The sequence below is a fragment of the Musa acuminata genome, chromosome BXJ2-11, assembly GCF_036884655.1.
Source record: "Musa acuminata AAA Group cultivar baxijiao chromosome BXJ2-11, Cavendish_Baxijiao_AAA, whole genome shotgun sequence".
NCBI lineage: Eukaryota > Viridiplantae > Streptophyta > Magnoliopsida > Zingiberales > Musaceae > Musa > Musa acuminata.
Window position 1 is genome coordinate 4265259 of NC_088348.1, and position 24601 is coordinate 4289859.

At 37.7% G+C, this 24601-nt stretch overlaps 2 protein-coding genes across 6 annotated transcripts; one reads left to right on the plus strand and one right to left on the minus strand.

Annotated features, from left to right (window-relative positions):
* Positions 1 to 428: 428 nt before the first annotated feature.
* Positions 429 to 16021, minus strand: LOC135627793 (uncharacterized). 4 transcript variants are annotated; one of them, XM_065134102.1, is made up of 8 exons: positions 15904 to 16021; positions 11938 to 12019; positions 11724 to 11791; positions 4868 to 4965; positions 3267 to 3403; positions 2540 to 2607; positions 1455 to 1518; positions 429 to 877 (listed from the first exon to the last, which is right to left on the minus strand). In XM_065134102.1, the coding sequence occupies exons 1-8, from the start codon at positions 15912 to 15914 to the stop codon at positions 860 to 862; spliced, it is 546 nt and encodes a 181-aa protein (XP_064990174.1). In that variant the 5' UTR covers positions 15915 to 16021; the 3' UTR covers positions 429 to 859. The 4 variants fall into 4 exon arrangements, with proteins under 4 accessions (XP_064990174.1, XP_064990173.1, XP_064990176.1 ...); XM_065134101.1 differs by lacking the exon at positions 15904 to 16021 and adding an exon at positions 12404 to 12438; XM_065134104.1 differs by lacking the exon at positions 11724 to 11791 and having other exon boundaries at positions 4868 to 4961.
* Positions 16022 to 20884: 4863 nt separating this feature from the next.
* LOC135626706 (bidirectional sugar transporter SWEET16-like) lies at positions 20885 to 23850 on the plus strand. 2 transcript variants are annotated; one of them, XM_065132227.1, is made up of 6 exons: positions 20885 to 20948; positions 21032 to 21068; positions 21164 to 21374; positions 21457 to 21618; positions 22891 to 23010; positions 23637 to 23850. In XM_065132227.1, exons 1-6 carry the CDS (start codon positions 20915 to 20917, stop codon positions 23805 to 23807), a joined length of 735 nt encoding a protein of 244 aa, XP_064988299.1. In that variant the 5' UTR covers positions 20885 to 20914; the 3' UTR covers positions 23808 to 23850. The 2 variants fall into 2 exon arrangements, with proteins under 2 accessions (XP_064988299.1, XP_064988300.1); XM_065132228.1 differs by having other exon boundaries at positions 20888 to 20948; positions 21184 to 21374.
* The last annotated feature ends 751 nt before the right edge of the window (positions 23851 to 24601 follow it).

A 24601-nucleotide genomic window follows, 5' to 3' on the forward strand; every position in this document is an offset into this window, starting at 1 on the left:
CACCATGACCGCTCGCTGCTTCTCCCTCCAAGCGCGTAGGGTTTTAGCGCTCCGGCTCCCGAAGTATCGTTTTTCTTCGAGACGGTGTTTGCATTACTCATTAGCAGAGATTGGGTGTTTACAGTACGATGGTGAGATTTAATCCGTTGGATAGGATGACGGGTACTCTTCACCAACCTTCTCAAATCTGAATGTTATTTATTTAACATAAAATTTAGTTTAATATTTTAACAATTCCACCATTTGCTATCCGATGTTAATTTTGACTCGATGATTTGGGTACCGTACAAAATATTGTTATAATTCCTGATTTTTCATTTGTAAATTAGTGAAACTATGAAAATTAATTTCATAAATATTCTTTTTGTTACTTTGAAAATTTGCAACACCAAGGACAAATTTGGTAGCGATGTTAGATGCGATTGCTATAAGATTAAAAGAGCCATCATGGATTATTATTACATTCAACTCTATTAAGTATAAATAAAGAAAAGCTCTATCCCCACTCTCGGTTAGCCAAGATCAGCCAGACCAAAGGCTACAAAGAAAATTATTTTAGGTGCATGTCTCCAAATACTAGAAATAAAAGTGACAATAAATCTACAATACGGTCTTATAAAAAGTTACATGCTAATGATTGACTAATATATTCAAAACACTCTCTAGTACTAAGCTGCTACAAGTAGCTTCCAACACCCTCCCTCCCTCCCTTTAGAGCTGCAAGTTGCTTCTACAATGTACACTATTTAGATTTGATGAAGTGATTGATTACTTTGGCTATTGGGGGAGAAAGTTACAAGCTAGAATAAAAAGTTTGCCTGGATTTTTGTGACTGGAAACATAATTCGAGTCATTTCCTTCATTCCAAACGTTCCATCTGTAACAACAAGGAAAATTAGGGCACAAAAGAGAATCTTAAAACTCATAAAAACAAGCAGATTCTTGTCAATGATTGAAATAAAACTCAACATCTAATGCTAATATATAATCTTTTCTCAAATCAAATGCACAGAAATATAGATTAATTATTACAAGCATCATTCTGCATGTTTTATTACTTAGCATTTGATAACACAACTGATGCAGACCCGTAAGCTTTACAAACAATAATGTATGCAGGTATTGTTATACAGAAGATGCAACTAGTTTTTTGGTTGACAGGCTTGATCGAGGTGAACTTGTAGATAAATGTAGATAATGGTGTCTCTTAGACAGAAGCAAAAGTGCAAGTCCAGTGCATCAAAGACAGCCAAATTTCCTAAGGAAGTGCTACATTCCCTAAATTTTCACTAACGGACTATGATGGAAGAATAAGTATCTCATATATCTACGTGAAGAAAACAACATACATGCAAAAGAATAAGATCTTGTATAGGAAGACAAAGCATGAAACTTTTTAAATGTTTTTTATTTCAACAAAAGAAAAGAAAAGAAAAGAAAAGAAGAAAGCACACCTTCCAAAGGCCATCATTCAGATAGTGCATATTATCAACTGCAATACCCTTGTTGATAGTCTTTCTGCACCAACAGCAAATAATCACATCCTAACATTACATGCTACAAAATAGAACAAGCAAAGACCACAGATTTTGAAAGTTCGGTTTGACTGCTTTGCATGGTGGCATTAATGCTCACTTGCTGACCAACTGAATTTCTGCAGAAAATCTAATTACACATGCCATTAAGCCGAAAAATATTGGCAATGCCTTTCAATGGCATTGATGACAAATCTAGATCGAATGGTTTCACCTTTTTAACGTCTATTGCCACTACTGCATTTTTTCTGAACTCTGAACTCACAAATAAGGTGTAATAATTGATAGAAAAAAATAACAGAAAAGACATTGATGTTCACATCCACAATTATTAAGTGATTGGTTTTAGATCTTTCTCTATGAATTTTGCTACTATTTCTCTATGTGGTCCATGTTTCCAAGGTCACAAATGATGTGGCCCATCGGCTTGCCAATTTTGGGAGAACTATAAGCTTTCCATTGTTTTGGTCTTCTACTGACCCTCGTGTAGCTCAGTTTATAACCCCAGGTTAGTCTTTAATAATATTTTCCTTTCAAAAAAAGGCCTTGAACACAACTCCAAAGTGATCGGTTTCTACCAATTAATACTGCTCTGTGATCTATAAGAAAGCAAGACATTTGCATATAAGATAACAATCTGCTGCCTTTGGTACACTCAGAAGAAACCAATCACTTAATTTCTGGTCTATTACGAACATTTTAATGTTCTGGGATACAAATCTAAGGTGATTTGTTTCGAACATATATATAGATGCCATAATAGCAACTAAAATCATCTTTACCACGTGAAACAGATTTCAATTTCCAATTTTACCCCTTAGTATGACTAACAATCAATCTGCACGGATTTTACAACTTCCAATGGAGATTTGGTGTTACAAATAAAAGGTTCAAGAGAGACAGACACACTATTGAGATGAGGATTTAGCAGTTCACAAAGGTGTAATTTCCTACCATAGAGCTTCTACCACCGAAAGCAACAGGAAAAACACAAGAAAACTCACATGTCTTTTGCCGACAATTTTGTATACCCAATAGCCAATGCATGTTGCTTTCCTTCAGCCATTATTGCCTGAAAAGAAAACTTAAACAACTGAATATCAAGCTAAAAAAACCAGATACTAAATCAGATCATAGTTTGCAGTGAAGATTGGTCCATTGAAAGTGCATTTAATCTAAGATGTATTCTCAAATACTGCTGTCTATTTTTCTGCACAATCACTTCCAATTTTCCATTTGTACAAGAGTACTCACTAATGTGCCGAATTAGTAAAGTTGGTACCCACGTAATTAAGGACAGTAAGTACTCCAATGCTGATCCCATGCCAGTCACAGGCTGGCAAGGGATGACAACCATATTGTTCAGCATTATGCATTGATATGTCATGGTCATATGTATGGACCTATGAATGAAATTTTGAGGCATGTTGTCTACTGTGCACAGGCACAGAATGGTCCACACCAGCTTGCACAGACATGATAAAGAACAGTGACATCGCATGCCTCTATACCATGCCAATAGTTCTATGGTACATAAGATATGACCGCAAGCACTATAGTCAATGGTAATAACAGAATTTCCAAGTAGACAAATAGTAGAGAACTTGGTCAAGATTTACAATTAGACAAATCGTAGGACCACCCGTCATCTCAATGCTGGTCCTACTGAATAAGTTTTAATTCTTATTATTTATACTGAGATAAATATGACCATGCTAGATGAGAGTGTACCACAGGGGTTTCCTCCAATACTTCCTCATCCAATGCACCACCAGGGGATGTGAGACCAGGACACATTATGTTTGCACCTGACAGGACGAATTTGATAGCACCTCTATCTACTTGAAACTTCTTCATTATGTCTGGATCTGAAAAGAGTAAAATTTCAAGAGCAAAAGAAGAAAAACAATAATTATGCAGTTATAATACCATGTTTAGATAGAAATGATACATGAGAAGCACTCTTTTTCAACTTCTGCAGGATCACATACTATCAGGGATGGTGTGGCATCTATGAACCATGGACATGAACATGGTAGAGCATCAGTGGACCACAATTACCCCCGCTTATCTGACTTAAGTTTAACCCAATAAAGTGGGTTTGGGTCCCAGAACTGGAGGCATTGAGTAATCGGATCAGGTATGATTTCTCAATCCATACTGGTAGTAAGCTTATATCCGATAACCAATCCAAACTCTGAACACACTTAGATAATTATTAGGCTTGAATCTGGATGTGGATTCTGCATTCCTTGATAGATTCTGATCATGAATGGATCTAACCCAATAACACCCTTGGGCACAGGATAAGGGCAGAAATAAACATGCTAACATGAAAAATCTTTGTAGAATAGGACATGACATTTATAGATATGTATCTTTTACATATTGCTAAGTTTTATACATGAAGATGCAATTATAACAATTTATACAATTTTATAATTGTCATACATGTAACTTCAAAGAAGAAGAATAATTATTTACATAAATAGAAAATCATTGCAAAATAATTAAATCCATAAATAAAGTAAATAAATTCATAATCATAATATTGGGTAGCTTTGAAACAATGCATATGAAAGTTAGTGTCACTAAGATGAGGATATTGAAATAGATGTATAAGGCTACCAGAAAAGTAAGAATATGGAATGACCACATTTAAGAAGAATCAAGGATAGTTCTAACTTCTATTTGAGTATAAAATGAGAGAAACTTGTTTAGGATTGTACCAACGTGTTCATAGATATCTATAGATGTATCAGTCAAGAAAGGCGTGTCAATCAGAATAGCGGTACAAGAGAAACTTCCTAAGAAATGATAAAAAGAGATTTGATGATTCCTAGTTTGACTAGTATTGTTGTCATAACTCCTAGACAAAGTTAGATGGCAAGAAAAGATCCATGGAGCTGATATCAAATAGTTGGAGCCACATGAACAATATGTCAAAATTTTGATATACCAAACAGCAGATAATATCAAGTTTTACAAATTTGCTATACAAGGAAATAAATATGTGAAAAAGATAGACCTGTTCTTATATACTTTTCAATTATCCAATAAAAAAGATGGTCCAACATGGACATACAAACAAGTACTTTGAAGTGTCCATGGTTCATAATGGAACATTGTTGATTCCATAATAAATACCAATTAGAAGATTGGTATTTGACTAGCCATATTTAACAAGATAAAGGATATATGGATCCAAGTTACATGATTTTATAATTAGCTAAAACATTCATGCAACAGGAATGTTCTTTACTTAATATACCCTGGGACCAAAAACTAAGCTGCAAAACTTGAAAAGTAAAATGGTACAAGTGATACATTACATTGATGAAGAAGCCTCAATGTTGGCATATAAGGTCCATCACGAATGTTGAAAAAAAGTGGTACACTATTCACCAGCACAAGATTGAGATGATTCTGACTAGATGAAGAAAAGGAAAGGAATGATAAGGGAATGCACTAGCGCACTTGAATTTAGTTTAGAACTCCAAATGATTGGCGATCAGCAATAAGGTAGCATGCATATTTAGACAAAAATAGTCATAACTTTCATCAAATAAAGAAATTCATTTTAATAATCGAAACAGTCAATGTTTCAAAATGATAATATAACGAAGTTGACAAGCGAGAGAACAGTATTAAAAAGGGGAACTCTTTTACTTCTAACAGTGAACACAGAAGTTTTTTGAAATACAAACTAAATTAGAAAAATATCCAAGTCAAAAGACCCAATCCATGTAAAATCCAATATACGGACAACCAAGGTCTGTCGTACCGAAGCATACCGCCCGTACCGGTCCGACAGGTTATCGGTACGCGGACCACCCGGTACTGCTACAGTGCTACAGTGCTACAGTACTATACTGTAGCACTGCTATAGTATAAAAATAAAAAAAAATTCGGTACACCAGGACGTACCGCTCGGTACGCTCTGATGTACCGCCCGGTACACCGATACTGTACCGTACCGAGCCCGGATCGAAACGCCAGTACGGTATGGTACAGCGAACCTTGCGGACAACACAAATATTCAAGGCAGAGAGAGCCACTATTAAGAACAAGATCCGTTGTAAAAGGATAAAGTGGAAATCAATGCATTGACTTTGGCATGAGCTATTCCAACAAGAAACTCTGATTTATGTTTGCTTCATAATAGTATTCTCTAACGAATTTTCTTTATTATTTTTGCATTGAATTTTTGAGATATGGATTAGGAGTCCAGTTGGAGTTGGTAAAGCGGCCATGTTAAGATAACTTAAGATAAAGAAAAACAGACTAGATTATGTCCTATTTTATACAGTTCATGAATCTTCTTTTTCTTTTTTCATGCTTGGTTGCTTGAAACTGTTTTTTCTTCCTGTATTTTAAATTCCCAGTGCTTGTTATAATTCTTAAGCAACAAGTGTTTGCCAAATTACCTGAATCACTGGAAAAAATTGAAATTTAGATATTCATTCTGCACTACAAAAGATTCCTACAGATTTTCATATTTAAGTCTTCCTCTTTGCCTAGATAGTAAAACCTTCTTTGCAGCCGTAATCTTTTAGGGATTGCATAAAGATAGAACCAGAGTCTTCCGTTTCGCCCGGACTGATACAAAACGGGCGGCACATATCAGTCCAAGCGCTGACTGATATGCGAACCCACCCCGGTCAGGTCCATATAAAAGGGAAAGTGGAAAACCCTAAATCCCACTTCCGCATCGCCTCCACTTCTCACATGATTGGTGTTGCAAGCCTGCAACCTCTCACCACCACGACCTCCACTTGCCACGATCGACATTGCACACTGCCACGCAACTGATGCTACAATCGCCGCTTCTCACACAGGTAGCTATTGACAACCTCTGCTTGCTGCGACCACATTGCACACCACCATGCAAGATATTTGCCCTAATCACTTCTTTGGTATGTCTCTTCTCTTCTTCCTCCTCCTTCATCCTCCTCCACCGCTTCCTCTTTCTTCCTCCTTCCTCCACCATCCCTTCCTCTTCTCCCTTTGTTTCTTTCTCTCCTAAACATCGACACTTGGTATACCATGTGTCGGTACATCAGTACGGATCGGTACACACCAGCTTGACAAATCTCCGAGACAAATCCGATACCTGAAATGGCAAACCTTGGATAGAACAACCTTAAAGATGTTTCAATGTTAGCCAAACAAAAACAAGGCATATGTTAATGTGAAGCAATTAGCTAAAATGATAATATAAGTAAATGGAAATCAATGATAAGCAAGGTCTGCCGTACCGTACCGTACCGGCGTTTTGACCCGGGCTCAGTACCGGTACGGTATACCGCTCGGTACACCCAGGTGTACCGAGCTGTCACGGACTTAGCTGGTTTTGCCTAAGTCGTGCGGCACCCTTGCGTGTCCGTCAGCAAAGGTCAGCCTCCCCGAAGCCTCCCATGGTCCCTTAGGTCCCACAAAAGAGAGAACAGGACAGAGAAAAGGCCTCACTCGGGATCCACAAGCAATTATCTCCGAAAAACACTTTATAGACAATGCAAATTACAAACAGACTTTACAAGCTCTGAACAGTTGCACAACAAAGGGTAAAATGGTCCATTATAGACCGAAAATCTCTCGCACATGTCCACATGACACAACCTTTATTTACAAGCCTAAAGAGGCCACCAACCCAACTAAAATGGGACTATTAAGCCTTTGGCCGCCCCTCTACATGCTGTACAAGGCATGAACATGCCGAAAGACACGGACATACATAAGCATTACATCAAACATCCTGTTTCGAAGTTTGTCCGTGACATTCTTCCCCACTTATCCCTTCGACGTCCTTGTTGAAGCCTTTGTCGACACTGCAACTCCTCGCCTTTGCTGAGTCTTCAATCTTCTGCTCCAGCTACAATGCGCCTCTTGACTCTCAGCTACTCTCCGCTACTGTTTTTGAGTAGTCGAATCTTTGATCCGCCATGCTGCTTCAACTCACCAATGACTCTGACTCTGGTGTGGGGTTGGCTGAGTTGTGTTGATCCTTGTTGATTCCTGCGGATCCCCCAAATGAAGGAAAAAGACCATCCTTACTGCGCCAGTCTCTCAAAATGCCTCATGTTGCTTGAACTGGGTGGATGCTTGTTGGAGCTTGAATGAGCATCGTCTCGCAAACTTCTGAAGTTTTGGGTCCTTCCTCCATAAAATTTGCTCATTGACTCTTCTTTCACTTAGTTGTCACATCCAAGTAGGTTCTCATCACTTCCGCTTTCGATTGGCATTTCGTTGGGAAATGAAGCGGACAATCTACTCTCAGTAGCACTGATCACCATTGGTGAGGATTTGACAACTATTGTCTTCCATTATCTTTGAAGGGTCTTTGAACATCTGCAGAGCTCCTCTGCTGGATAGATAAGAGAATTGGGGTACTCGATTTCGCCCATTCTCTTAAGAGTTGAGAAGGCAAAGGTTACTTGACTTCGCCCGCCTCCTCGAGGTTGTACTCCATGCATCGAGCTGGTTACTGGCCTTCGCCTGCTCTTTGCTCACACTTCTGAAGCACTTGAAGTGTTTGCACTCCTTGCGTTGAGTTAGCTACTGTGATTCACCTTCTCAATGCCATTGAACTTCTGGAATGCAGGAAGTTTTCACCCCAACTTGGAGTAGTTCTCTCATAGGTTTGGTCGCTTCTGGGATTGTATCGTCTTCTCCATCAACCCTGCCGCCTACTCCCCTGAGTAGCGAAGGTACAACACCGCGTACTGCCTGCTTCGTTCCTTGGTTATGCACTTTTGCATGACCCGAAGTCCTTCACTTTCGGCTATCTTGATGAGAAGCACATTGACACTGGTCTTACGAAGTTCTTCGGCCTCTGCCCTTCAGCCTTGTCACGGTACTTAGAGATTGCCTCTGCGTTCTCCATCTCCTCGGCTCCTTTCACGACCAAGCGCTCTCCCTCCATGAGAGCAAGGGATCAATGACTTTCACGGAAGTCCCGCCTCTGCGGTACCATGGCGCTGCCATGCCCATGGCCCTACTATTCGTCGCCTCGCATCTGCATCCCTTTTCTTCACGATCAGTAGAAATGTCTCCGTGGTACTCCTCTGAGTCCACCTCCATTCTAACAGATGCTTGATTTTGGGTAGCTAAGTCCCTCTGGACTCGTCGTCGCTTCCTCGTCCCTTTCGACCCCCTGCTTCAAGACCTCTGTGTTCTCCGAGCAGTCCGTCTGGTCGATGGAGAGACAGACTGCAACTCCTATGCATGGCCTCTACCATCACGTTGTAGAGTTTGCACCGATTATGTTCTCCTTAGCTTCCTTGGTAGCAACGTTCGCTTACTCGACCTTGTCCTCTGACTTGTCGGGCTCCCTTAAGCGAATATGAGCTCTGGAGAAGTCCAACTCTCCAGCTGCTTCGTTCATACCGCTATATGATCAAGTCCCTCCCATGGGACTCACTGGTACTTGCATTCGAACTTTTCCCTTGGTGGAACACAGCCCCCATATGCTGATGACCAAGGCTTTCATCCGATGAAAAATTCGATGCACGCACGGAAGACCCGCCTCTGCGGTACCATGGCCTTCACTCCTTGAATCTATAGCCCTTCTTGTCGTCGTGTTGTTCACCGAAGTGGAGCTTCCAGTAGCTCCCGATCATACCTCCATATGATCTAGTCCCTCACGGGGCACACTGTGTGAATCGCATTGCCACGAACTGTTCCACCATGATCCGCTGCACTATGTCGCCTCCTGGTGACTTCTCCATTGCATTCTGATCCTTGTGGAAAAACTCGAATTGTGAACCCTCCATGTGTGGCCTCTGCCAATACATTGCAGGGTCTCCTCTACCTTCGATTTTGTTCGCTCCTTTGGCAATCGGCCTTCATCCACCCACTCTTGGGTCACACCTAGATGAAGCACCACTCTAGGACAGTCCGTCGCCTAGTAGCTCCCGAAGTCCACCGACTTCACTGTAATTTGTGCACCATTGTCTGGATCCTGGGCCTCTGCCCCTACCAGCACAATCTTCGCTGCGCACTGCCTCCTTCGTGGCAACTTGAATAACAACACTGTGGCATATTCTTCAAGAGTACCCGCCTCTGCGTCCTCTTGCCCCGTGCTAAGGCCTTCTGAACCCAACTTCGCCTCCGCAAATTGAGTCGCCTTAGTTCCTCCATCAAATGCTCCTCCGAGATAAAGTGCATGTGCCCAGAAGCTCCCTTCGTCTTTGGCACCATGCAAGATGAGTCCACTCCGTCAGAATGAATGACCCATGGAACAACATGATCTTGCTCTTGCCTCTGCAAGAGTTCATGTCCTTGACCTCTGTCCAAGGAAAGCACAATGCCTCTGCTCCATGTTCCATCTTCTATGTTGGCTCCCTTCATGTGGCTTGGGTACTTCGCCAAGTTACACCCAAGTTGTTCCGCTCCTCGTTTTTGGATTGAGTTGATGGTGGCCCTCGCGCCCACCATTCCACGGGTCAGCCCTCCCTTGAGTCTGATCTCCATATCGACTCCAAGTGTGCCTTCATCTGTGTTGCTTTGGTTCGCTCCCCCACTTGATCTCGCAATGCATCCACCAATGCATTCTCTCAAGCGAGATCATGCGACGACTCCTCGCCGCTTGCTCAGTCCATTGAGCTTCGTGGAGTTGTTGTTTGTTGAGGTACTCCTCCTCAACTTGTGAGGTTCGTCCCACATGATTCTCCCTCTGGAGAGCCAGGACTTATCCCTCCTGGATAACTGTCCCATTGGAGCAACATCTCTCTTCGTTTCGGAGACCACCATCCCCTTGGACTACTCCGATCTGCTGAACAAACTGTGCATTGTTCTGCCTCCTGCAAACACACTTGCTAGATTGCGACTCCACGTCAATACAGCCCCCGCTGCACCCCTCAAGGCCTAGCAACATGCTGAACTAGTTGCACCCTTCAGCCTCCTACGGACGTATCCTTCACATGCCGAAGAGAAAGTTTCAATGCTCCATGGCGCCGAGTTTCGGTCGCCTTGGGATGGCCATGAACATTCCGTCGTTCGCATACAAGCCCATGTATGAGTACCAAAATCTTCGAGCTAGCAATTCCCCTCACCTCTGTGAGCTTTGCATAACTCTTTTGGTCGTTGAGCAACTCATTCCACTTTGCATGGTCTCATCCTTTGCCAAGCGCCTCGCTTGCCTTGAGCACCATCAAGTATAGTTGTCAACGTTGAGCCGCAGCTCAAACTCAGCCATCCCAACCTTTGTGCGCTCCGTATTCTTCCAAGCTTGTCTGTTCTCGTGGTGCCTCTTGCGCGAAGGGTTGGCCATTCCTTTGAATGTCAATGTTAGATGCCCGCTCCTCTGAGCGACTCTTTTCCCTACATCTCCATGCCCGTTTTCCCTCAAACGGTCGCGCGTTGCTGACTGCCCTCAACGCAGCCCCGCTAGGTCCCCCACGTTTGCATGTCAAGTGTTTCTATGAGTGCTTGTCCCGCTCTGATACCATCTGTCACGGACTTAGCTGGTTTTGCCTAAGTCGTGCGGCACCCTTGCGTGTCCGTCAGCAAAGGTCAGCCTCCCCGAAGCCTCCCATGGTCCCTTAGGTCCCACAAAAGAGAGAACAGGACAGAGAAAAGGCCTCACTCGGGATCCACAAGCAATCATCTCCGAAAAACACTTTATAGACAATGCAAATTACAAACAGACTTTACAAGCTCTGAACAGTTGCACAACAAAGGGTAAAATGGTCCATTATAGACCGAAAATCTCTCGCACGTGTCCACATGACACAACCTTTATTTACAAGCCTAAAGAGGCCACCAACCCAACTAAAATGGGACTATTAAGCCTTTGGCCGCCCCTCTACATGTTGTACAAGGCATGAACATGCCGAAAGACACGGACATACATAAGCATTACATCAAACATCTTGTTTCAAAGTTTGTCCGTGACAGAGCGGTACACTGCTACAGTGCTATAGTACACTGTTACAGTGCTACAGTGCTCGGTACGGTACAGGGCGGTCCGCGTACCGCTGGCATATCGGACCGGTACGTACCGCCCGTACCGGGCGGTACGGTCCGGTATGGCAGACCTTGTATGATAAGTATAATTATCTAAGTCAGCTTAAGTAGCAAGACATGATATAGATGCAATAGTATAGCAACAAGTAGAACTATACATGATCCTTTCTCTTGACATCATCAAGCATTAAAATAATGTATAAGCAAAAATATTATACTAACCATTTTGCAACAATCAGTGGTGCCTTTTTTGGTAGTATGTCATCTAATAAAGGTTCAAAACCAGGGTACTGTTAATGGAGTAAGAATATCAGATAAAATTATAACAAAGAACAAGGAGATATATAATACCACCAAAGAACATGGTAGATAATAGTTGCACTGCAGAAAAAGGAAACATATTGGAGAAGCTTCAACACAACAGAAAACTGCAAACCTCATCAGCAATGCTTTGACGAATCTTCCTTTGTACGGATGCCTTCACTTGGTTTTGTGCAGATATATCCTCAAAGGAGAATCTTCAAAACATTTGGAGATTGGAGTAACAATGCTATTTCAGTCAGCAATATATGATTCAATAAACATGAATTTCTTAACTAAAAATAAGCATAAATTTAGTTTTATAGAGATTATAAGCAAAAGATAAATAAAATGAAATGGCATACATACTCTGAAATCCATTCAAGAAAAGCAAAAAACAAGAGCACCCTTAAAAGAACAATGAGTTTATAGCTTTCAGCTGTTCAACCACCATTGCTTTTGAACCAATTAAATGCACAGTTGAGACTTAGTAAGATTGAAATATCTTACCTGATATAGCAAGTTACCAAAGTGATTCATAATTAAAAAATAATCAATTTTTTTATAAATAAAAAAATCAATCATAGTGGTGTACCATGTACCTTAGCCCATACCATGACATAGAATGTTCGTGTTCTGAATGATCGTACCCCAGACCATCTTAACTTAATAAAAATATAATCCCTGTATGGATATAGAGATATCATCAAGTAGAAAGGCAGTATTATAATCTCCACTAATCATTATAGGTTATTAATTTTCTCAAAAAGTCATCAAGATTATCTCATAGATTGTATTCAATATGATAGCTCTATCTGAAAATGTATGGCTAAGTATTCCATATATAAAAGTACATCTCAAGCAAGATTCCCAGGGGTCCTTTATTAAAGATCAGAGGAAAGGTCAAGGAAGGTTGAAATATAGAGCATGGCATATCAAGAATCTATTCATTAAAATGATTCCATAGCCAAATTTAGCTTCTAAATCCTCTACTATCTCTCCTAAATATTATCCAACTATTATACCTCTATTAAACCAAAAGAACTGCCCAAAGAGTGCTAAATAGGTTCAAGCCTATAGCAGTAATACTCCATTAGTCCTCACCAAAAAATAGGAAAAATATTATATTTGAAAGAATTGTAGCCTTAACAAAACTTCAATGCACAATTCATTTGAAAACTGATGACATAATGTTCAATTGACTCCAAAAATACCTGGATCACATGGATACTACATAGCTATCGGCTCAGATTTATATTTGGATCAGGATTTATATATCTGGAAAATATTTGGATTCAGATTTGGATGTCCAAATATATATGAACTAATGTTAATCAATCTATTACACTAATATGACACCTAGTAATAAGAAAAAATAAAAAGTGTATAAGCAACCTTCTTGTTCATGCCTCATTTGACTTTTTAAGCCAATCCAACTACCAAATCTTTTTCTTTGTTGTATGCTGATTGTTGCTTTTTTTTCAGTTTATTTGAATTTACTTAATATGTATGCAATTCACAGAATGTCACTTAGTAAAATTCCAATCACTTGATTGCATAGTTTTTTCAGTTTTTAAAAATTTATTTTATATGTATGCGAAAATCGAAATGTGTTTTAGTAATAGTCCAGTAACTTGACTTCATATGCATGTTGATTATATCTAATTTCCTTCAGCATCCATCAAAATCAATATCCATTTTGGAACATTTAAATTCATATCCAAAATATAGTTTGTGTTTGCATTTGTGCAATGATCAACATGCATCAGTAACCATCATATAATCCATAGATGGTCTTCATCCACCCCACTGACTATCTGTATCTGCATTTGTGTGCACTGATTAAAGGTGGATATCACTATTGTTCTTATCCATTTCTGGTCCATTTACACCCCTACTATAATATAGATGGTCTACAGTAGGCTTGTTCTACTCCCAATTCAAATATTGTGGATTCTAACCTCCAATAAAGTCAAAAAGGGGCAGTGGAAGCAGGATAACAAAAATGATAACACATTGGACCATGGAACAAGCAGCCATATCCCATGGGCCGTGAGACTCCCTTAATAATAGTACTTACTCCCAGATGGCAATTTTACTTTAAGTAAGAAACCCATGCTTTAGTCTCCCTCTATCTGCAATCATCTAGCATTGTTAAAACCTTGATCAAGATTTGAAATTTCGTATCATACCGGTGTATCGAGCTTTGCTCGGTACATTGTACCGAACGGTATGCCTATATATATATATATATAGTATAAAAAATATAAAAATCAATATGTAAAAATATAAAAAATAATATAAAAATATTTTAAAAAAAAGGCGTACGCAACCTAGGCGATGTCGCCTCCTCTTCTCCTCGTCGCCTCGTTTGTGGCATTTGGCGAAAAAGGCAACGAAGACGTCAAAGGCTGCAGGCATCTCTCGCTTTCAGCGAAGAACATAACGAAGGTCACAGACGTCTCCAGCCTTCGGCGAAGAAGAAGGCCACAGAGTCGCGGATGAGGCAATGAAGGAGGCCGCCTCTTCCGCTGATCTAGCCACCACCTCCCTTGATCCCCATGCCTCCAAATCCTCCTCTTTACAACTCTCCTAGTTGTTACCTCCTAGATCGGGATCGTCGAGGGAGGGTGACGCCAGATCGAGATCGAGATCGAGAAAGGGCATGGAAACAAGTTCGCACCGAGGTTCTCTCAATTCTCCCTCTTCTTCGAAGACCCTCTCCTTCTTCTTCTTCTTCCTTCTTCGATGATTCTCCCTTAGCCTCGCCGCAGCCAGGCCACTATATTGAGCGGACCGCCCACTACGTGGACCGATTCACAGGTGGACCGGTACATACCACCCGTAAGGGCGGTATGATTCGAAATCACAAATCTTGGCCATGATTATTGTCAAGCTTTCAATACCATAAGACTTCATGCTAACACTTCACTTCAGTCTCTGCTGTTATGATAGGTTTATCTACTATCCGTTTTAGAAAAGGCCTAAACTTGGGAACATTCTCAACATTACATTCTTGAAGGTGCCCTAAAATTATTTATTATTTCATCCAAGTTAGACCCTGAACCAATACATGATTGTGCAAATTATGAAGAGCAAAGAGCTTGTCTCCACATTGCAGATTATTATAGAATTTTAATCGAGCAACTACTTTTAACTCTAAAGTATATACCTCAATCAGCGACAAGCTAGTCCAAGTTCATGATGTTGAATCGAACTGTTTAATAGCTATAAGCTTTCAGTCACTTAATAACTCTAATAATCTCTCCTTCCCTTGATCTACATGAATATCGATACATGAACCTGCATTTCTTTAGTTCTTTCACAGATAGCAAAATTGTTTGCAACTCAATAAAAGTCTCCACAAAGAAGTAATGCATAAAAGTCCAAGACTAAATTCACTTAACAATCAGAGCTACTAAAATCATGGACCAATCATCACATTCCATGCATGCTCAGCATTCTCAGTTAACAAATCCAATAAAACAATCGACCAAGCCACAGATTCCTTGGATGTTCTGCATTCTAAATTTGAGGAAGGGCCCAGTAATACCACAGTTATGATGCAGAGAAATCAATCCCCCTTAATCTTGTTTCTCCTATGTGCGTTTCAAAAGATCCCTGACCCCAGAGATGGTTTGGCCTACTCTTTGTTACAGCATTACTTTCCTACCTCACAGAACTCATCAGCTGCGTTAATAATTATGATTATAGGCCACTAACCAAACAATTTTCCTCCCATCAACAAATCCTACACTCCTACGTCCCATATATAAAGATGAAAGGCTTACCAACCAATACCAACCAAGAAATCAAATTGGCAGACATCCCAACGGCTTACAACAAGCAAAAGAGGCCTCGAAAAGGAATGCTACGGCTGCAGCACGACAAGTAATAGAGCCTAAAAGTCGGCGGAGGAAACCCTAAAATCACAAGCATTCATGGCACCAAGAGAAACAAAACCCATAGCAGATCGATAGAAACATGTAACACCACGATTAGCGATGCCTGATCCCACTCAAAAAGAAACAACAGACTCTTGAAGAGAAAAGAATTTTATGGACACCATTGACGAAATTTTGGGTTTAATGGGGAAGCTCACTTTTTGAACATGGTGTGAAGGGGAGAAAAATAAACGACAAGCAACGGAACGCGGTGAAAGACGAGGAAGGCTATGTTGGAGAGCGGGCAGAGAGAGAGAGAGAGAGGGCAGCGGTGCGGTGTCGCGTGCAGATGAAGCGGGACGGAACGGCAAGCATAATAAAGCTGAAATGTAGAAGATAACGGGCGTCATAATGTACATGTAACGTTAAGAATCATAAAAATCGGCAAGGACGGTAACGGCCGTTATGAAATGCAATGAAGACCAATGAAGAAACAGGTAAATACTCGTGTTCGTGGCAGAGGAGCCTACTCTTACGTAAGGTGTCATCACTTAAAGGACGTAAGGTGATCTTAGGTAAGGGAAATATCAAGCATTACGATTTGTGTAGATTTGATTTTTGCACAATGCAGGGGAAAACATAAAACAAGTTGGTGTGAGAAAAAAATATCAATATAAGAAAGTTCATATAGTCTACTCTAAATAATTGATATAATGACTTATTTTATATTTTTTGTTATTTCTATTATTACGTTCTATTATTTCTCTGTTTTAGGATGTTTAATAATTTTCATGTAAACTTAAAGATCTTAAACAAAAATATCACTATCTATTTTGTGTCACAAACAGAAGGGACATTATCAAGTTCCTAATTAAAATTATATGCATATATAATTATGATTTAGATAAATATTTATAATAAATTATTATTATACTTAATAGGGAGGACATTATCGATCGTTCTGTATCTAACAAGTATCCTTCACATAGGCTAAAAGAAAGAAACAAAAAGAAACAAAAATTATCTTTCAATCGATCTGTCCAAGCAATTATAGGTTGTCTCCACCTTTATTACGTAGTTGGATAAAAAGTCAAATCGAGATTATTAGAGATGGTTAAATATTGCTCTCCTCAAAGAATATTTCATAGAATATTTTAGCTCTTCAGTATCATAGATAAGAGCTAACTTTCAATATCACGAGAGAGATCATTTTTTTCTTATCACTCGTGATTATACTCACCTACCTTATATTACTAACTTGAGCATTAAAAAGATCAAGTTTTGAAACTTTTTACCGATCTCTATCTTCATACAAGTGACACCTCAAGGGCTCAGTGTTTCTACCTCGATCGTACCTTAGACAACCTTGCACATAGTTTGGACCACATTGGGCTGGTCAAGATGCTAATGACATCTTATTGTAACAATTTTTTGTATTATGACGGTATGATGTCGCAGGAACACCCACTTGTTCCCCTCGATGAATGCTTGAGTAAAGAGACTTTGCCGCCTACTTGTAGTGCTCTCACCCAAGGAGGCCAATAGCCACCCTTTTGTCACATCAGTACGTCCACCATAAACATTGATATGATACTGGTGCTTCTTCAATAACCCTAGTCTCTCACCCCCAAGGACGATCCTAAGCCACTTACTCATCCCTCTTGAAATGTTTTTAAATCTTACTTAATAAGTACAACTGTTAATAGGCATAATATACGTCGTCATTCTGCTTTTGTCTTAATTGGTCAAACAGACGATGCCACCAACTTAGTCATAGTCTCGACTCCATCACCACTGGCACCTATCAAGATTCTCTAACTTGATACGATAATAACATCCCAAGAGCTCTCAAGGCCTATCAAACCATCATCGAAGTACTTTAATCCCCAACCATGGAATTTAGTGAACCGCACCACCTTCAGTCTATTCTACCTAAATCTAAGGCCTAGTCAGTAGACTTAGCGGAGGATTCTCTACGAATCCAACTTTGGCAAATGAACTATCGTTCGGAGGAGATGTAGTGAGAGCTCTAACAGTCAAAAGGGAAAGTGTTGTTTAACCCCACCTCGGGTCGATCATCGTTCACCTAAAAAATCCAAGAGGAATCGACTCTAGTAAACTTTTGTCTCTCATCCTTAGAAGCGTTCAATATTAGTGTCAATCTGATGAAGTACATTATAATTTTTTGTGCTCAAATATTATTATATGACACTTCAAATTTTCTAATGTTGCACATTTTTTACTATGTTAAAAGACTCAGCATGAGAATGGTATACTCACTTGAAGCTATTATTCATCTACTATTGTGCCTAGCTAGCAAAGGAGTTTAAACTTTACTTTCTCGGTAATATATGCCCTTTGCCTTTAGCAATAACACTCCTTGGACTTGGGTAGGGGGAGAGGGAGGAAGAAATATCTATAGACTTCATCACATGATTTATTAATGAAATCCAATGTGTTGTAGATGCTCATTCATCACTCATAATACAAATCTTTATGATGAGGCTCGGAGCCTCTTTATCTTTTTTGGTCTTTGATAGAAAGACTACCGGTGATTGTACCTAAGGTACTTCAAATGGTTAATTAATATATCATCATCAAGGTATTGGTCTTAGGCAAACTTAAAGAGTCACGTAAGAGGCTGAAACAGAAGTAGTCACAATCAGCCTCAACCTCAAGGTCATCGCATTGGAGGAGAAATAAATAACCTAAGTTACCTTGCGAAAGGTCTAAGTTAACTCATCTAAAGATGACTAGAATTGAAGTTTCCCTGTAGATAAAGGAAAAGATACTCTTGAGGGATCTTCACATGTTGAGATCAAAAAGATAGATCCAATTATTGTCAGTTCCAGTAAGATTATAGCAACAACATTAAAGATTATCATGATTTGAATAAGCAAATTAAAGAGCTCATATAACGAGGACACCCAAAGCATTTTGTCTGAAAGCATTGGTAACTCTCACTCCTACCTTAGGGTCTGATGAAAAGACAGATTTATATCATCATTGGTGAACCTGCCTCGGGAGGAATAGCTCCTTGAGTTGTAAGACTTATACTTAGTTATCATTAAAAGACGCTCAAGGACAGAGAATGACCTAGAGATAACCTTCAAAGCGGAAAAAGCACATTGGTATCGCCCCGATAAAGGGTAGTCTGCATATCGATATCCTCTCGACTAATATGTGCTACTCGTACCGAGCAGTATATGTCGATAATGCAATTCTTGGATCAATGTATATATATGAAGCTCGGTAGGACTAAGTTTATTATATTGGTACGATATGTGGATGATATTTTATTTGCTAGTAGTAATATTAGTTTATTACATAAAATCAAGATATTTCTTATCAAAAATTTTAAAATAATTATATGAATGAGATAGCTTATATTATTGGTATTAAGATATTTAGATATAGATCTCAAATATTACTAGGACTATCTCAGAAAAAATATATTGATCAAATTTTGGAGAGATTTAGTATATAACTTTATTCAACTAATAATATACATATTATCAACGGTGAAAAATTCAATCAAAACTAATGTCGTAAGAATGTCTGGAAAAAAAAAATTAAATAAATGATATTCCTTATGTAGGCATAGTTGAAAGTCTATTATATGTTCTATGATACTATATATCAAATTTATAATTAAAATACTGAGTAGACAATAAAACAACCTAAGAATGAAATATTGAAAACCTATACAAAAAATAATGATATATCTACAACAGATAAAAGTCTATATTCTTATATCTGTTGATCTTGTAAATTACCTCGAGGAAATCGACTTTATGATTATTTATGTTAGCTAGATAGGTAATTTCTTGAAAAGGTGTAAAGCAATAGCCTATTGCATCATCAACAATAAAAATTAAATTTATGAAATATCACAAATCAAGTTTTATTATTATAAAATTTTATCTCAAAATTTAATGTGGTCGACTCAAGTATCAAACCATTGAAGATATTTTATGATAACACAACAATAGTTTTCTTCTCTAAAAATAATAAGTATTCAAGTAGTTTCAAATATATCAAGATAAAGTACTTGGTGGTTAAAAAAAAAAATCAGAAACAATAAGTGTCAATTGAGAATCTAACACTACTTTGATGATTGCTAATTTGTTTACTAAAACTTTACAACTTAAAGTGTTTAAAGAATATGTTCCTTATGAGCAACTCATAAAACATATAATGATGTATGTTTAAATTGATCTTATTATTAATTTTTATTTACTTAATTAAAGTTATTTATTTCTATCATATTATTTATATTTATGTACATGCATATTATAGTTGAATTGATTATACAAACTATAAAGGTCATTATGGGCTATATTAAGAAAAATTAATAGTATTATGATATATAGAATGAGGTACAATATTAATGACATACAAAGCACTATGACTCACATTGATAGTTAAGTTTAATAAAATATTATTATATTTATTAGACTTCTTGACTTATTTTAAAAAATATATGGTTATATATAAAATGCTTTTCAAAATTTTTAAGATTCAATTAAGTAAAAATATCTTAAAATAATTTTTTATTTATTTTAATTTTAATTTTTTTATATATTTTATTAATTAATGGGCTAGGTGAGAGAATATTAGATTATGTGACCCTACTTAATTATGTAAGGCATATTATATATCTAATTGAAATTTGATTTTGGTTATCGATTATATATATATATATATATATATATATATATATTTACATAAGATAGATAAGATCTCCGATCGACTCAATACGAAAATATACAATAACAACACAATAGTACAAATCATTTCTAATCTCTTTTTTTTTTTTTTCATAACTCACGGTAGTCCTATAAAATATTAAAAAAAAGAAGGAGAGTAATTCTCTTGTAGATCGGTATTATTGCGTTCTACGGATTACAAAATATATATTTAGATCAAAAAATATTTTTTAAATAATATAGAAAGGTAAGCGTCATAATCTTTCATATATTACTTTTTTATTTCATATTTTAGTATTAAATTTTTATATAATAATAATATGATTATCGTTTTTAATGCTATCGTACATGAAACAATAGCGTGAACAGTGCTTTCACACACTGTGGAGAGCCTATTGGCTCAAACGTGGCGAAACTTGGGGTTTGTCCACGCTTATTTATATACGTACTCCATTTGTCCACGCTTCTCTCCATCTTCTTCCTATCTCTCACCCTTCTCCTCGCATATCCTTCACCAGCAATGGAGGCCTCGCTGCTGTTCGTAGGAATAGTTGGTGAGCTGTAGCTGTTCGATCTATTTCTCGCTTTCGTTTCAGATCTCTTCATGTGATTAACTGCTGGTCTGTATCGTTGGTAGGCAATGTTATCTCAGTTCTGGTCTTTGCTTCTCCCATGTAAGTCATGCTGGTCTCTTTGCTTGGATGCAACTCCATGTTATATCTCCATATGATTGCATTCGTGAACGTACGCTGAATTCTCATACAAAGAGCAATACATTTCGGAGGATAGTGAGGAATCGATCAACCGAAGACTTCGAGCCGTCTCCCTACGTCATCACCCTCCTCAACTCCTCCTTATGGGTCTACTACGGCATCACCAAGCCCGGGGGACTCCTCATCGTCACCGTCAACGGCGTCGGCGTCGTCATGGAAGCAGTTTACGTCGCCCTTTTTCTGCTGTATGCTGCTCCACCGCTGAAGGTACGCAAGTGCTTGTGGTTGCTCAGATCGACATGCTAGCTTTTGTAGCCTTATGATCATGAACTCTTGGGTGTGATCGAAGGCTAAGACGGCTGTTTTGGTTGCCGCGCTGGACGTTGGATTCTTTGGAGCTGTGGCTCTGGTGACGAGGTTGGCTGTCCATGGGAGCTCGAGGGTGGTGGTGATAGGACTCGTGTGTGCCTTTCTCAATGTGCTCATGTATGGATCGCCCCTCTGTGCAATGGTAAGATTACTTGTTCCAATGTTCCTTGAACTCTTCTTGAATACTTGGATTAGAGGGTCGACAGGTCAACCGAGGTATTCATTAGATTCAAGTTGAAGATTAGAATATCTTTATATAAGCATATAGGATTCCCATCTGCTGGATAGTTGACTTTCGACATGACATGTCGCACATGCTAAAATGAGAGTAAATTATTGGCTATAATCTAAATGTGGATGATCAAGATTCAAAGGTCGCTTCTTGCTCAAGATTGCATCCCTTATGCTAAGGTGAATAGAATCAAACGAAGGTGGCGAGAAAGCTCATCTTAACCATGGATTGGTCGTTTGCTTGTGACAAGTAGAAACAGCTTTTTTGTTTTGTTAGTGAGTGTAGCTTACAAGTTGCACCAACTCATTGCATATGACTTCTTTTCCTGGAATCAAGACACGTTACGTGATCATCGTTTGCTGTCGTCCTTCTTTAATGGTTTCTAAGCTTTTATAGAAGCTGTGGAAGAGGGGAGGGGGGTTGCTTATGAGGTCGTTGCCTGGTTCCTTGAAGGCACAGCATGATGTTGCGTGTCTGTGTCGTCTTGTTGTTGTGCCGTAGAGTTTGACATGAAACAACCGATCACATAGAGCACGCGAAAGAGGAGAAAGATTAGTCGAACAACAAAGATTAAGATTAAATGATGAATGCATACATCATTAGTGAAATATGAGCATGGAAGTCATTGCAATTTTGTAATTAGTTCATCTAAATTGGGGTCTTTTTTAATTTATCTCCCTTTTCGCGGCCACTTGCTTTTTTCTTTTCCCATTTTTATATCAATTTATAGAGTTAAATATGATGGATAATATGAATTTATTAATCCATGCAAAATATCCTCATAGGCTAAAGATAATTTCATCTTTTTAGTTTGCATTATCATTAATTCGATATGCATAAATATATCGAAAATTTTCCTAATAAATTAAGCTTTTACAATTTGTGTATTGATTGAAATCTTCATTAGGAAACCTTTTTTATTATGTAGGTTTTTTTTAATTTAGAATCCAAGTTTTTCATATAATTGTGCACTCTAATTTGCTTATAGATATATTTTAGTGATAACAGTACCAAGAAAATGGAAATAGCTTCATGTTTCATTGACAATTATTTTAGACATAGTTAATTAAGATGTTAGATTACACAATAACTAAACTTACATTGGCAGTGGTATCTTGCATTTGTCTTGATTACATTAAAGCACTAACTTTCTATGGACTTGCATTTTCCAAATTCAAACAGAGAAGTGTGATCACAAGGAGGAGTGTGGAGTATATGCCATTCCTTCTTTCATTCTTTCTCTTCCTAAATGGTGGAATTTGGACACTCTATGCAATACTTGATGAGGATATCTTTATTGGGGTATGTTCCTATTTGCTGTGTTTGATCATCTTATCCTTGTATAGATTCTCTTATTACAAGCTTATTTTGGTAGTACAAGTGTACATAGAGGATGTGTGCAATGCCTCTAATCCACATGAGTGGAAGTAGAAAGAATCAAATCTAAATTGGTATAAAATTAAGCATGAGAAAATCACTATATGTGAGAGAAATAAGAATAATAATGCAACAAAACAAGATCCCTATATGTCAATGTTGCCACTGAATCTTTTTCCAACACAAAGAACAATGTCCCTTAAGAGTATTTAAATTAACTTTTTGTTATTTTAATAAAATTATATTAGTTTTCCTTACCTCTCATAACACATTAATTTAATCAACTTAATTTGTCTAAATAGAATATATTATAATATTTTATCTTATTCTATTCTTTATAATAACTATACCTAATTATTCATAATTATTCATACATTAATACATGTTTCATATGTTTAGTTTTTATTTTTATAAGCAATTCTAATGATAGAAAATAATAGTAAATTGTTGTTTTTTGTTTATTAGTATCATTACTATGTGGTGATGCATTAATAAAAAAATAAATGGATTTTGAATTTTGCTGAAATTTGACAATTTGTTTAAACATGCAGATACCAAATGGCATTGGATTAATCCTAGGAACATCTCAGCTAATCTTGTACATGATCTACATGAATTCTGAAGCCTCCAATCTATCAGGGGAATCATATCTACAGTCGGAACAACAACGGCTTATCGTGGCAAACAACGAAGCTAACATCCAAAGGTTGAGCTCTCCTTAGATATTTGATCCCTTTGTACTTCATGATTTCTTAGAATAATAATGTTCTCCTAATAAGGTGTTTTATCATAATTTATTTGAAATTTAAAATTTTAATTTTAATTATAAGAATTTGATAAGTATATTATTATTAAGTTAGTTGAGTTAATGATTTAAGCTCAAGAAGTTAATTAGTTTAATTATTTTATCAACACGAGTCATGATAAATGATATCAGAATCGATCTAGTATTAAGCCTCGTGTACCATGTTAGGATTCAATTATATACTTAGTTTTTATGTATACCTCAAGCTTTTAAGTGGCAAGACCTCAACACGTTAGCTTAATCTCACATTGGAAATAAGATAAAACTTTAATTATATTATAAGAGATTGATAGATGTGTTATTATTATTATTTTTAATTTAAATATTTTAAGTTAATAATTTAACATAAATTAACAGATCAATTATCTTATCAATATCGAGAGTAGAATCATCTTCATGCATCATTATATGTCTATCAGACATTAAAAAAAAAAAAAAAAAAGATACACCCTTTTAATAAATTCCTAATATAAGTCCTAATCCTTATAAAATCTGAAAAATACCCATGATTTCAGAAAGCTAGTAGCTTTTCTAAATCACTGGTTTCTGAAATGAACAGTTGATGTCATAATCCTTTTACCAACCTATTTCAGTGTGTATATATCTAAGACTTCATTAGCAAATAGATATATGTGATTTATTCATTGTTAATTGCATCATGGGAGTGCGTGCAATAGGTAGAAATTATGGCAATTGTGACGTTCCTTTTCA

What these genes read in the sequence shown, in the direction of transcription:
- LOC135627793 (XM_065134101.1), bottom strand. Translation starts at nt 12,423, where the DNA reads ATGTCATGGTATGGGCTAAG. An exon ending in ATTGAGGCTTCTTCATCAAT is followed by an intron (nt 3,404 to 4,867) that starts GTAATGTATCAC and finishes TACTCTTTTCAG; the next exon opens with ATCCAGACATAATGAAGAAG. An exon ending in AAATTGTCGGCAAAAGACAT is followed by an intron (nt 1,519 to 2,539) that starts GTGAGTTTTCTT and finishes CTGTTGGTGCAG; the next exon opens with AAAGACTATCAACAAGGGTA.
- LOC135626706 (XM_065132227.1), top strand. Translation starts at nt 20,915, where the DNA reads ATGGAGGCCTCGCTGCTGTTCGTAGGAATAGTTG. An exon ending in CTGGTCTTTGCTTCTCCCAT is followed by an intron (nt 21,069 to 21,163) that starts GTAAGTCATGCT and finishes TCATACAAAGAG; the next exon opens with CAATACATTTCGGAGGATAG. An exon ending in ATGCTGCTCCACCGCTGAAG is followed by an intron (nt 21,375 to 21,456) that starts GTACGCAAGTGC and finishes GTGTGATCGAAG; the next exon opens with GCTAAGACGGCTGTTTTGGT.